The sequence below is a fragment of the Dermacentor andersoni genome, chromosome 1 (genome assembly GCF_023375885.2).
Source record: "Dermacentor andersoni chromosome 1, qqDerAnde1_hic_scaffold, whole genome shotgun sequence".
In the NCBI taxonomy this organism is placed as follows: Eukaryota; Metazoa; Arthropoda; class Arachnida; order Ixodida; family Ixodidae; genus Dermacentor; species Dermacentor andersoni.
In genome coordinates this window covers 270,089,806-270,103,831 of record NC_092814.1, presented here as the reverse complement: position 1 = coordinate 270,103,831, position 14,026 = coordinate 270,089,806, and the positions used below count along the sequence as shown (strand labels likewise).

General features: G+C 49.5%; 2 protein-coding genes across 2 annotated transcripts in view; one reads left to right on the top strand and one right to left on the bottom strand.

The window, feature by feature from the left end:
* LOC126548494 (cytochrome P450 4V2-like) overlaps nucleotides 1-14,026 on the top strand; it is a 365,265-nt gene that overhangs the window by 24,240 nt on the left and 326,999 nt on the right. The window lies entirely within an intron of this gene.
* Nucleotides 1-14,026, bottom strand: part of LOC126547626 (high-affinity choline transporter 1-like) — an 80,177-nt gene that overhangs the window by 15,619 nt on the left and 50,532 nt on the right. Inside the window, exon 8 of the mRNA XM_050195527.3 lies at nucleotides 10,219-10,371. Within this exon, the coding sequence (XP_050051484.3) occupies nucleotides 10,219-10,371 (153 nt within the window). The remainder of the gene's footprint in view (nucleotides 1-10,218; nucleotides 10,372-14,026) is intronic.

Below are 14,026 nucleotides of genomic sequence, written 5' to 3'. Positions count from 1 at the left end.
CGGCGCACCAATGGCCACCAATGATGGCACCGAGATGAATCTCGAGCCCGCACAAATCCCACTTCCTGATGAACCTGCCGGAGGGGACTGGCTCACTGTTAAGTGTGGTCGGAAGAAAACATCGACTCCCACCAGCCCACCCGGCCCTCCAACCCCGACACCCATCGGTTCCCCGACAACCCCGACTCCCACCGCTGCCCCGAAACGGCCTCAAGGTAATCATCCGTCCACGAGAGGGACTCAACCTTGCCACCTAGACCACGCCACAGGTCGCTGAAGGCATCAAGCTGGCATGTCAGCACCCCACTACTGAGCACGTACGGACTCTTACTGTAAGAATTGACCCAGTACAAAACATCGCTATTACTAGCACACCAAACGAAGAGCTAGCTATGAGCATCCGTCACATCACTACAATTCACCTGGGCGGTCGAGAATTTGCAGTCACGGCATACGTGGCGGCACCCGACAGCTCCGTCAAAGGGGTCATTTACGGCATTCTCTCAGGAACTCCCACAGAAGTCCTCCTTAACGGGCTCTATGCACCTGGCCGAGAAATCTTACATGCCCGTATGCTCGGACAAGCCGCTGCGGCAGTGATCACATTCACTGGCAAGGCTGTATCCTTCTACGTACGATACTACAGCGGTGAAGTACGATGCAAACCATACCGACCAACCACGCATTTCTGCCGCATCTGCCACCAAGTCGGCCACCGGACCGATGTATGCCCAACTCCAGAAGCAAACGTATGCCCCCAGTGTGGTACACGGAACCCCACTCAGGACCACCCCTGTCACCCCCGGTGCGCCTTATGCCAGGGGACTCATCCTACGGCTTCCAAGGAGTGCCCTGATCGACTGAAGAAGGCATCCTCAGCATCCCAAAGGACCAGCCGCCGGGATTACTCACGGTCGAAGTCTCGGTCACGTACAGACCAGCAACGGAAGCGTTGCCGCTCCAGGTCTCGCTCCTGCTCGCGGAACCAACCAGGAGCGACCCGGAACCTCAGCGGACCTGCTGTACCGGGATCACAAGCGGTGAGCTGGTCAGCACGGCTTTTCCCCTCTCACACAGTCCACCAAGACAACACCCTCTCATCACGTCTACACACAGCACCAACCCCACACAAGTCTTCACCCATACACAATACTGATGTTCAATTGCAAATTCTAGCTGAACTAAAGGCCATCAGAGAAGAAAACAAACGCCTTCATGAAGAAAACAACAAACTTCGCACGCACATTGCAGAACTATACGCCACTCGTACTGCCACTCAGCATTCCACACCAATAACTGTACCCTCAATACCATTATCTTCGGAACGTTCTGAACCCATGATTCTCGCGGAATCAGCAAAACCGACAGAAATCGCACAAGTCGAGGAGAAATTTGATGTACTGCAACGGCAGCTTCTAGCAATGTAACAAAGCATCCAGCAACTGGCAAGTGTTATTGAAGAAACACGGCTCGCAAAAGGTCAGCGACGCAAGAAAGTGAGAACACTGGTACAACAGGAAGTAGAGCAGGGACACCCTGCCGATTCACCCGTCAGCCAGGACGAATAGCAATACCAACCACAGGAACGAAAACCCATTCATAATCTGGCAATGGAATTGTCGCACCTACAAACGCAAGCAAGGATCACTGAGCACCGTCTCACCATCCTTACAGACCCCGCATACCCCACACGTCTAGGAAACAGCGTCTCCCGAGATACATGGCCTGACCTCACCCTCACTAAGGGATACAACAAGCTGCCTGGCACAACACCGAGGAAACTCTGGGCAGTGACCACTGCATACTTGCCACCACATTGAACGTTACGCATGCACGCCACCCGATAAAAAAGAAAACACTCACAGATTGGACAGCTTTTCGCAAAGAGCGAGCGGATGACTCCTCAACGGGTATTACGTATCTCGAGCAGTGGGTACGAGAGCTCCAGCAAGACGTAGCCAGACATTCAAAACAGATCACACTCACCACAGACATACCTGCCGTAGACCCGCACCTTGTTCACCTCTGGGAAGCACATCGAGGCCTTATTAGGAGATGGAAGCGCCAAAACCATAATCGTAAATTGAAACTACGTATAGCGAAACTCACGGCAACTGCAGAATTTTATGCTGGGGAGCTCACCCGTCACAACTGGCGACAACTATGCAACAAGTTGCAGGGCAATCTTAGCACGGCCAAAACATGGTCGCTGCTACGCCATCTTCTTGACCCCACACAAAGCAAGGCAATTAGCCAGTAAACAAAGCACCGTATCCTCCAAAATCATCCGGGTTCTGATGACGAAATTCTGGAGGAGTTGCGGGCGCGGTACATAGGCGATTTCGAACCCGCACAAGGACAACCTCCAACCTACAGCGGGAGCGACAATTACGACCTCGACAAGCCGATCACTGTCACTGAGGTGCAACAAGCACTCCATGCACTCACACGAAACACCACCCCAGGCAAGGACAAAATAAATAACAAGCTCCTGCGCAATCTGGATGATGGCACCATTAAATCTCTTACTGACCTCTTTAATCATCACTGGGAAGCGGGTACGCTACCAGCAGACTGGAAGCACGCGGACATCATACTAATTCCGAAGCCAGGCAAACTCTCCAGCTTAGAAAATATGAGACCAATCTCACTGAATTCATGCCTAGGCAAACTTCTGGAACATGTCATTCTGAACCGGCTTCAACCTTACCTAGAATCCAGCGACCTCTTTCCCGAAACAATGTTCGGATTCCGGCCCCACCTTTCTACCCACGACATCCTTCTTCAGCTGAAGGAACAAGTCCTTGAACACATCTCACCGCACAACACCGGAGCGATTCTAGCACTCGATCTCAAAGGCGCTTTCGACAATGTGGCTCACCATACCATCCTTACAAACCTAAGCCTGACGAACTGTAGTCGTAATACTTACAATTATATACGCGCCTTTCTAAACAACCGCACGGCCACAATAGGCATTGGCTCACTCAGAACCTTGACGTTACCTACCCTTAACAAAGGAACTCCACAAGGTGCTGTTCTATCACCCCCCCCCCCCTTTTCAATATTGCTATGATGAAATTACCCGCCGTGGTTGCTCAGTGGCTATGGTGTTAGGCTGCTGAGCACGAGGTCGCGGGATCGAATCCCGGCCACGGCGGCCGCATTTCGATGGGGGCGAAATGCGAAAACACCCGTGTACTTAGATTTAGGTGCACGTTAAAGAACCCCAGGTGGTCAAAATTTCCGGAGTCCTCCACTACGGCGTGCCTCATAATCAGAAAGTGGTTTTGACACGTAAAACCCAATAATTTGCTATGATGAAATTACCTGACAAACTCAACGCAATACCTGGAATCAGGCATGCAATATACGCCGATGACATCACTATCTGGACGACCACTGGTTCCGAAGGAGAGAAACAAGACGCCCTTCAACAAGCGACCGACTTGTGCAAAAACAAGTGGACTCCGGTGCTCCCCCGAGAAATCAGACCTATTAGTCGTTCGACAGAAATCACGAAGAAAACTCAATGACCTACCCCACATCACACTCACCCTCGACGACAAAGAAATACCCACAGTAAACGGCATCCGCATTCTCGGCCTCCACATACAACAGGACGGCGGAGATGCATACACCATCCAACGTCTCAAGCAGACCACCTTCCAAATCATGCGAATGGTCAGCCGCATCACCACCAGACAATACGGACTGAAAGAACACGACATAATACAGCTCGTCCAGGCCCTGATAATGAGCCGCATTGCCTACGCTGCCCCGTACTTGCCCCTCACTCCCAAGGAGATAGATGAGTTAGACGTACTTCTTCGGAAAGCGTACAAGCAAGCGCTCGTCCTACCACCGGGAACAGCGACACTCAAGCTTGAAGCCCTAGGAGTCCATAATACTATAAGAGAAATTATAGACGCCCACCTCACAAGCCAACGAGAACGCGTAGCCCTCACACCAACAGGAAGAACAGTCATAGCGCCCCTAGGCTACCCCACACACGCGAAAGGCCACGAACAAGCAATCTATCTGGCCCCCGACTTCCGGGAGCACATCAGGGTAGGCCCTATCCCCAGAAGCATGCACCCGGAACATCATGCCGATCGTCGCCAAGCTCGCGCAAAAACTCTACAGACAAAATATGGCAGTCTCCCCACCACACTCTACACAGATGCCGCGCAGTACCCCCAAAAAGCAGCCACGACGGCCAGTGTTCTCGACTATAACCTACAAGAGGTGGTCTCGATGACGGTCCGCACTGCCAGCGCCCTCGTAGCGGAGGAGACAGCCATCGCCTTGGCCATCACCTCTAGTCTGGCCAACGAGTACGTCACAGTTATTACTGACTCCCAGGCAGCTTGCCGTAGCTACGCGAGAGGCAGAATATCTTCAGTCGCCCACCAACTCCTCAAACAAGCCTCCCAATTCCCGGGCGTTGAAATAGTGTGGACTCCAGGACACGAGTCCCTCCGTGGAAATCAGCGTGCGCACGCTGTTGCCCGAGCTCATGCCTCCCGGGCACCACAAGAGAGGGATACGGCCGCATCCATGGAGCCCGTACCTTTACAATGCAACGCCATACTACAACACCACAGATTGAACAGACAATACCCACCTCCACACAAGACCCTCTCACGTGAAGACGCCGTAACATGGCGACAACTACAAACCAATACATACCCCCATTTAAGCAGACTACATGCAATACACCCTACACTATATTCATACAAATATCCCCTTTGTAATGATTACGCCTCCCTATATCACACCACGTCGGCGTGCCCCAACGTGAAGGCGGCCCCGCAAATACCCAACCCCACACCAGAGCAGTGGGAGGCCGTGCTGACTAGTTCGGACCCTCGTAACCAGCAGCAACTGGTGCGGCGGGCCCGGTAGATAGCAAGAGCCGCAGGAGCCCTGGACTAAGGGCGCCTCCCGCACAAGCAGAAAAACACCTGCTTGTCCTTTATTTTTTTTAAATAAATGTTTCTCCTCCTCCTCCTCGCAAACATTACGAGAAATTCGGGATAGTTGGCAGGTATGCTATGGTGTGTCGCATGTGCTTCACATGTCATTGAAGCGGACAAGGAGCTCTTGTTTTCGCTGCTTGGGCATATTTGCGACCGTATGCTTGCTTATCAGGTCAAGGTCCACAGCAAAACACCGTCGTAGGCTGCTTACCGCTGATTATAGCTCCCGAGATGTGAAAGTGGGCGTCTGTATGGAAGAAGTAGAAGGCATTAAATGGCCTGTGGACTTTCCTTGGTCGACGAGACGAGAAGACATCGCAACATCTTCTGCTAAGGCCAGAAAAATCTTGCCTAATATTAATTCGAGGTCTTCATGTAGAATCCCAGCAGCGGTGTCAGTCACTGCCCAGACTCTTGAGATGGGGATAAACAGCCACAAGCTGGCGCAGCATGCCGCTCATTGTTCTCTTTTTTAATCTTTTGGTATGCCTCTGAACCACAGAATCGATTTGATTAAACGTCGTTTCCAGCAACGGGCCTCCCGAGTTCTTCAAGAACATAGGCTTCGGTTTTCTACAGGCCTCGTAAATGTTCTGTAAACGTCTCGGACAGTGAAATGGTCAGCAGTTTAATAAATTTGGTAGTCGCTTTCTTGCTGCCCAGCATACAATATGACTGCAAAAAATCAGCAGGCTTTAGTAATTCCTCCGGCTCTGAACTCATTTACTGCGACAGGAGCATGTTATCACATCTGTCACCGCTATATTATCGAGAACAACGTCTTTGAGATGCGCAGAACTTCCTCTTTCGACCGACACTGTTTCCTGCTGCGGCCTCTGATATACATGCACAGACAACAACGTTGTCGGACTTTGCGTGGCACTACAGGTTCCCCGAATCCATGGCCCCAACAAGGTGCTTCTCCCAAGCGTGGACGAGCCCGCCACCCCACAGCGAATGGTGTACATTGAAATCACCACAAGATATTCTAGGACGAGGAGGAGGTGGAGGGAAGCGGTTGCAAAGATGTTTGAATTATGGGGTTTTACGTGCCAAAACCACTTTCTGATTATGAGGCACGCCGTTGTGGGGGACTTCGGAAATTTGCACCACCTGGGGTTCTTTAACGTGCACCTAAATCTAAGTACACGGCTGTTTTCGCATTTCGCCCCCATCGAAATGCGGCCGCCGTGGCCGGGATTCGATCCCGCGACCTCGTGCTTAGCGGGCTAACACCATAGCTACTAAGCAACCACGGCGGCTAAAGATGGTTCAAGAAATATTTTACGAGCACCACTTGCCGGGGGATAATGGGAACTGACACCGTAATAAGGCTCCTGCCTAACTGCACCTGCACGATGACTATTGGGGGCGAGCTCCACCACCAGAAAAGCTGGCGCCACCGTCGGCGTGACGTGGCAGGAGGGATCACGTGGACATAGTGGCCGCGTCGGCTGCTTCAGAAGCGCCGAAGCGAGCTGAAAACGAAAGTTTAAAGTCTGCGCTGCGGTTCTCATTAAGTGGCGAGGCTTTCCCGCCTTGGGGTGTCAGCTTGACAACATTTGAAATCACTATAGTAGGTAATGACTGCCTTTGTAGGCGTGCAGCATGGTAAGCTACTGCTCGGTGCCGCAGTGCCGGAGGTACGCAACGGAGCCCGATGTCAGCCTTATTCACACGTAGCCGCAGGACAAGAAGCTGCGTGAAGCTTGGCTCGCGAAACTTAGGACCAGCAAACAGCCATCAGCTACAACTCGGGTATGCAGCATACACAGACGCGAGGAATATTTCTGCTACGGCGCCGGGACTGTGATGCTCGGTGAGTAGCAGAAAACGCGCACTGGGAGGTTCGCCCGCGCTCGCTGCCGGGATAATGTCACGACAGTTTTGTCTGTGAACTTGTTGATGCTAGACACCGGCAGGTTTACTGCAATAGAAAGGGAGTGGTAATTGAAGCGCATTAAACAAAGGCATGGCATAGGGTCATGTTTGTGTTATGAATTAACGCACTGGATTACGAAAAAGAAGCAGCACGAAATCGCCTGCTGAGTGCATAAAGTGCGACGCAACTTTAGAAGTAGTATTGAAACGCCCAAGAATTTAGAGAAAAAATATATTGAAACGTCGCGACGGCCCATATCACAGACGCCGTAGGCGTCGAAGTCCCTTATTAAAACGAAATCATTTTTGAAGAGCTCTGATAACGTCCACGCAACAATGGTTTGCTTGCGAACTGTCAAATGCTCATATTCTACGGCCTAAAGCTCACAACACGGTGCGAAAACGCTCTCAGCGAAAGCGAAACATTGTGCGCGGACATGCATGCAGACGCGCAGTCGGTCGCCGCGAACCCGTCCGTTCTCAGAATCGCTGCATGTATTGAGGCTTCATTCTGTTATGCGTCATTTTGTTATACAGACCGCCCACTATAGGACCATATTTCTCATAGTTTGTGCTCAGCGACTGCCGACCTTTCACGCAAGCCGGTTCGGGAGACTCCATCGCGGCGACCACGCACAGTGACTTTCACTGTACGTATTCGGTAGAGAGATGGAGTCTGTTAAGGATTCTGTGCTTTCAGTTTGCCCAAGATGATTACTTCGACGGTAATAACGTTCCCTCGTTTTGAGAGTACTTACAGAAATGTATAGGAGGGCTGCCGCGTGGTGTTTTTATTAAGCGCCGTAAGCCAAACCTACGAAGAGCGCGCCGCTTGATCCCTCATACTGCGCAAGGGAGGCGCTTCCGACAGATGGCGACTCCGTAAGTCCTGGCCCCCAATATGGTTCCACAACAGGGATGCAAAAATCTCGAACTAGCAGAATGATGATATTTCGCGCCGGTTGAAAAACGTAGCACTACCACTGAGAAACGAGGTAGTTGTCTCGCTTCCGCAACCAACGTAGCCGAGCATAAAACGATGGTGGACCAGCCTCAGAAAAGGCGAGGGTGAAGACCATCACAGTTCCACTGAATTATAATATGGGACAATTTGGGGCTGGAATAGTACTCATAATATGGCCACTCAGTCACAGCCACATGTTCATGTCAGTATTACTTGGCTTAGGATCACTGGCTGAAGAGCCAGTACTGCTTCCATGTCCTTCGCAAAATTTTTAGGCGTTATGGCAATGTGCGAGCACAAGGGCACCCACCACTTGAATAAGTCATCCGACTGACGTACGTTGTGTGTAGCTCGCGTTTGCATCAGCGTGTACGCTTAAGATTGGTCACAAGGCCTTGCAGGCATGTTCTCACTCGCACTAGCACCAGTTGGTGAAGGTGTCTTGCTAGTTGCCTCGAAATCCCGCAGCGCCTCCTCATGTGCTCGCTGTGAAGATCATTCAGGTAATCCATTCTTGATCCTTGTGGCGTCAGGCTTTCCGACTGTCACGGCGGCTACTTTGGAAGCCCGCATCATCGGCTTAAGGCGACGAAAATCATTTGTATAATCTAAGCCTGGACCACCATCTTGAGACGGTTAGACAGCTGCCTTACGGCAGAGCGGACAGCACTGGGTCGTACGATCCTCTGACTGCGCAGGGCTTAATGTCAGGGCCCCGACTGTAGATTGTCGGATGGTGGTCGCTGAAGTTGACGCACACAAATCAATCTGTGTTATTACAGGCCCATCACAGCGCTTGTTATCCGCACGTGTGTGCCTAGCACCTACTTAAAGAACACACGCGTTATGGTAATAAGCCCTGCTTGTCGGTTGGAGACCACAATTAAGAAATGTTTCCTGCAAGAAGGGTGGCTCACTGAGCCCGCACCACGGATTCCACGCGTGAGACGAGACGTACCGAGTTTGTGGTTCTGACCTTAGCTCCAAAAATACTGAACCTATGGACAAAATCAACCTCGGCGACATAAAACATGAAGTGGTTGACTACGTGGGGGTACCATGAAAGTGTTTCAAAGGTCAGAGTTTTCTGCACGCAGCGAAGTATCTGTTACCGTAGTGTTTGGTGGTAGGTAATCAATCAGCAGAGCAGCATGTTCATTATAACACGCTAGAACTCGTTACCTTTCTCGTTTTGTTTGTCTTAAGCTTTACGGGCGGGAACGAATGCTCGTGCTTCCAGACCACGCTAGATCTCATGCTCATTATCAGAGTGTCATTATAAGATGCAGGCTTCAATCTAAGCCACCAATCGTGCATAGTTGCAGCTCTTGTCAAAGACATCATGCCCAATATTATATGACATGTTTCCGTTCGACTTTTCTGCTTTTCCGTTGTCAACGTTTTCGCCACTCCCCGCGAGCATCCTGACACCTTGACATACCAAAATGACCGAGGAAGATCGCTGTTACGCATCCATTCACATGCCTCCCAGTTCCGGAGAAAGCTGAAGTACCTTCACACGCCTACGGGTCATAAAAGCGTATTTGCACTTACCGCAATTTTTCCTCAGTGGTTACATTACTGGATGACCGGCGGGTCGTGTTCTAAGACTCTCGTTCTTAAATGAAGTGACCCACGTCTTCACAGACCAATATGACGGTGCACTGACCCCGTGCATGATCTTCACAAGCTAAAGTAAACTTGAGGACGGGTTAGCTAATCCCTTGTCTGTTCAGTATTCGATAATGCCACCACGCGGGTGGTGTTCTGCTCCAGCAATCGCAACCTAATTTCCTTGACCGTGGTGTGACACCACATCGAATGAGAGAAGTGAGACACGTCATTTATAAGCATTACTCAACAGGATGACGAGATACTACGTGGTGCACTAGTTTCGAAAGAATGATATGCTTTTAGAGCTATCGCGAAATTGACTGACGGCGGATAATTCCGGAAGTTTAGATTCTGCCGAAACACACTTATAATGCATGATATAGAGCTCACGAATAAAGATAAATGTTTATAGTCACCTATATCACACTGCAACATAGTCAATAGGAAGATTTTTGTAGAATTTAGTTATTACCTCGACGAGCATGTTTCTATAGAAAAACTTCTGAAGAGCCTACGCAGCGGATCCAAAGATGCTTAAAAACATTGCTACGGTAGCCAAGGATCCGGACAATGTCGAGCCGGCCGTATACATGCGAAGCTGCTTTATGGATGTATGGCGCTAGTTTTCTATGAGTTCATCTGCCTGCAAGTTCCGTGATGCAACTTCTGCTTCACTGGACAAAAATCAACACGAAATTTGGGATCAATTCTGGATGATTTATGGCATACCAGCACAAAGACTGTTTATGGACATAGGTGTACGCTGGTCGTTCTCACCTGCCACGGGATGCCACCGAAAATGAACAGGAGCATGGTGTCCACGTAGCTGGGTATCTCGTTCATGGCCACAGAACCGAGCAGCTCATCCTTTGGCACAGACCAGATGGGGTCGACGTGCCCGTTGAGAAGCATAAACGGCACACAGATCCACTGCGACACGAAATAGGTTAGTTTGTCCGCATCAGCTTGGACCTCAGGATCTATGCTACCAGGCAGTACTTACTGATGTAAGAACGAAAAGAAAAGGGAACGAAATACGTGGGCGCTGCCTACACGATCGTATGGCGCGCTCTGCATCGGAAAAGAGTATCTCGACGTGCTCGCACGAAATTACGTTGGTGCCACACTGTACCGCGGGAACTCACTAGGCCTTCTGCCATTTCTGCGAGCTAAGTATGCAGGCCGCACGCGATTGCACTTCGAGCAACTCGTGCACTTGCAAAGCGGACATCTCATTACCGGCGATATGTCATATGTGCACGGTATACGGCGGCAGGGTGCATTGCCGTCACGATCACGAAAGCGGCAACGTTGCGGGACAGTTCGTGTGGATAATGGCACCACAAACACTGCTGCGTCTCACAAAATCATCCAAATGGTACAAATTCTGGTTAGATATAAGGTAATTTGGTTATATTGCAGCTCCGTCTTCTTTTCCGTTTCCCTATGTGCACCTTTGCCAAAGGGATATAGAGGCCAAATGACATATTTGACGGCAGAGCCAGCTCCAAGTCATGTACAGTTCATCAAAGTTCCTTTCTTGCGTTATTTCCTCTGCCTAAAATGAATAAGTAAAGTGAAAGTAAAAATATGTTCGCCACCTAACGGAATATTGGGTTCAAGCCAACAACAAATAAAAAAATGAACTGTGAGGTTTTACGTGCCAAAACTACGGTCTAATTATGAGGCACGCCGTAGTGGGAGACTTCGGAATAATTTGCACCACCTGTGGTTCTTTAACGTGCACTTCAATCTCAGTACACGGGTGTTTTCGCATTTCGCCCCCATCAATATGCAACCGCCGTTGCCGGGATTCGATCCCCCGACCTTGTGCTTAGCAAACCAACACCATAGCCACTAAGCAACCACGGCGGGTAAGAAATAAAGCGGGAAGGATTCTCAATAAACGAAAAGCGCACACTTTAGCGGGAAAGAGTTTAATCATCCTAACTCCATAGAGTAGAGAGCGCGGGAGTTTTCTACGCACTGCAAAACTCTACAACTTCTTATGCAAAAAAAGGTGACCCGTGCAGACAGGACACAAGAGAATAGAAGTGGACAACACGAACGCCGACTATCAGCTGAATGCAGCACTGAGGCGAAAAAAGAAAGAAGACACAAAACTCATCTGCGCAAACTCATCTACCATTCCAGAGCTTGCGCAGATGAGTTTTGTGTCTTCTTTCTTTTTTCGCCTCAGTGCTCCATTCAGTTGATAGTCGGCGTTCGTGTTGTCCACTTATATTCTCTTGTGTCCTGTCTGCACGCCTCACCTTTTTTTGCATAATGAATCCTTACCAACTAGCTCAGCTTTCTGTCGTTCTAATCTACAACTCTGAATGCTATATGAAAACCACTGACTCGTGGTAATTTTTGGTGATGATGACTGGTATCGAGACATTTGAAAGAGTTCGTACTTCACACACAGATACACTTGCGAACAAAAGCATTATGAATGGGGTCGTGCAGCATGGAATTGAGAATTGAGGAATACGGCCTGCACTCGTCTATGGAGACTCCGACTTGTACACGTTACAGAAAAAAAAAGTAACCAATTACAATTCCTTCTTTGAAAAATTTATTTGATTGCAGTTAGTCTAGTTTATTAGTTAGTGCCCCACGAAAGCAATTGCTAAAAAGTAATCAATTACTTTAACGTTACTTTCCTCTCTACTTTTATTAACACTACACAGATACAGTAAATAGAACGAGTTGGCCTGAGTCTTCCAACGCGCCCTCTGCAGCTCTTCACAGGTTGTTTATCTTGACAAGCATTGGTTTTTTAAGTTTTATTCTGTAGTCTTCCCTCGTTTTCTTGTGAAGACATCGGCAGCGACGCTGAAAACTCGCTCGATGTGCGCGCAGGAACGAAGGGCTGGGTAGTAGCGTACGAACAGATTGCTCAAAAGACTGTGGTTACTAAGTGCCGCGATACTCGGGTCTTGGGTCTGTATGAAGCGCAGCGCTCCATTGTAGCTGGGGCTAGGTGAAGGCGCTCCTGATAGGGCTAGGGAAAAACTGAAAAATCCTATTAGGTGATTCCCCAGCATCCACGTCCGAAGTGGCCATCGCTATGGAGCCACATAAGCGCCGTTTTACTTTGTCGGCCAACATCTGGTGTACCTCAATTAGGCGCCCTTCACTTGTTAGGCATTTAGACAAACGACTAATTGTAATGGACGCCAGTCAACGTTGACTTTCCTTTAAAAGCTGGCCAAATCTGTAATGCCATTCAATATGACGCTGCATATTATTCAGCCATAGAAATACTCTTCGTGTGTTACAATTAAAAGGAAATAGGTGTACATGAGTCAGGTAATATAAGACAGGTAGAAACGTATGCGTTCAACGGCTAAGAGCTTCCGTCTATATCAGAGAAGTCATAGAATGCACTAAGCGCACAAGGACTGAGCTCCTACCGCCTATGAATGTCGTCTATAAGCGCATTCATTGAAGAGGGAGATAAGTTCATTGTAAGAGAAAAGCTCAGGGGTCGCACTTCGGAGAGAAGTGCGCTAACCTGCAAGCCAAGGTGATCGAGCTGCAGGACGCTGAAGGTCGGTAGGTGGTAATCCATGTGCATGTTATCGCCCCTTTGGGCTCTGTATTTCGCGAGAAATTTAAGTGTTCAAAGCTGTGCTGCCTGCCAGAGCTTGTTTCGTCAAAAATGTAACTGGTTACTGAAAAAAAAGATTGAATTACCGTGAGCGTTACCGAGTAAACAAAGTAGTCGTTAGATTACAACATTACCAAAAGGCGTAATACATTACAAGTAATTAATTACATGTAATTTGTTACGTGCAAGTCTGATGACCTTGAGACTGCACTTATAGGTTGCCAAGAAAGTTGCAACTTTAGCGTCAATCATGGTTCGCGTTGTGTTGCTCAAAGGTGTCACGCCAAAGCGGATGTCACTTCCTGTACTGGTGCAGCAATAAATAAATAAATAAATAAATAAATAAATAAATAAATAAATAAATAAATAAAGAAGTATACTGCGCTATACAGTCCTCTGGCGTTCAATGTCATTTCTATTAGAAAAATAAGCAGATTTGGAGGTGCGATTTCTTCTTGGGCGTTGTAGGAATCGCACCGCTGCCACCAGATGTTGGAAATCGCACCGCTGGCACGAGTTGATGGGGTCTCGGTGCTGACGCCCGTTATTGCCAATGGGTCGCAAGCCCCAAGGGTAGCGTTGGCCTGGCGGCCTGGGGCACTGGAAGCATCCGAAGGTCCCGGCAAAGCAAGAGAAGACTGGAAACAGAACAACTTGTTTATTCTAACATAGCAAAAGAGCGGCCGGTCAGGTCGACCGAAGTGGAGAGACGGGAGAGCACGTAACTCAACAGTACAAATCGGAGCCTCTCTCCTGGCGTCCGGGGGCAGCTGCTTTTATACTCTCGGCGTCGCGGTCCAAAAGGGAAGGTCACGGGATGAAGGTCACGGGATGAAGGTCACGGGACGGCGGAGCATGAGCCCACGACGGCGCGCACGGTCGAGCCGAGAGACCTGCTGAACCGAGTGCAGTGACGCATCGCCAACCCGCCCACACGACGGCGCGAACGGTTGAGCCGAGAGACCTCCA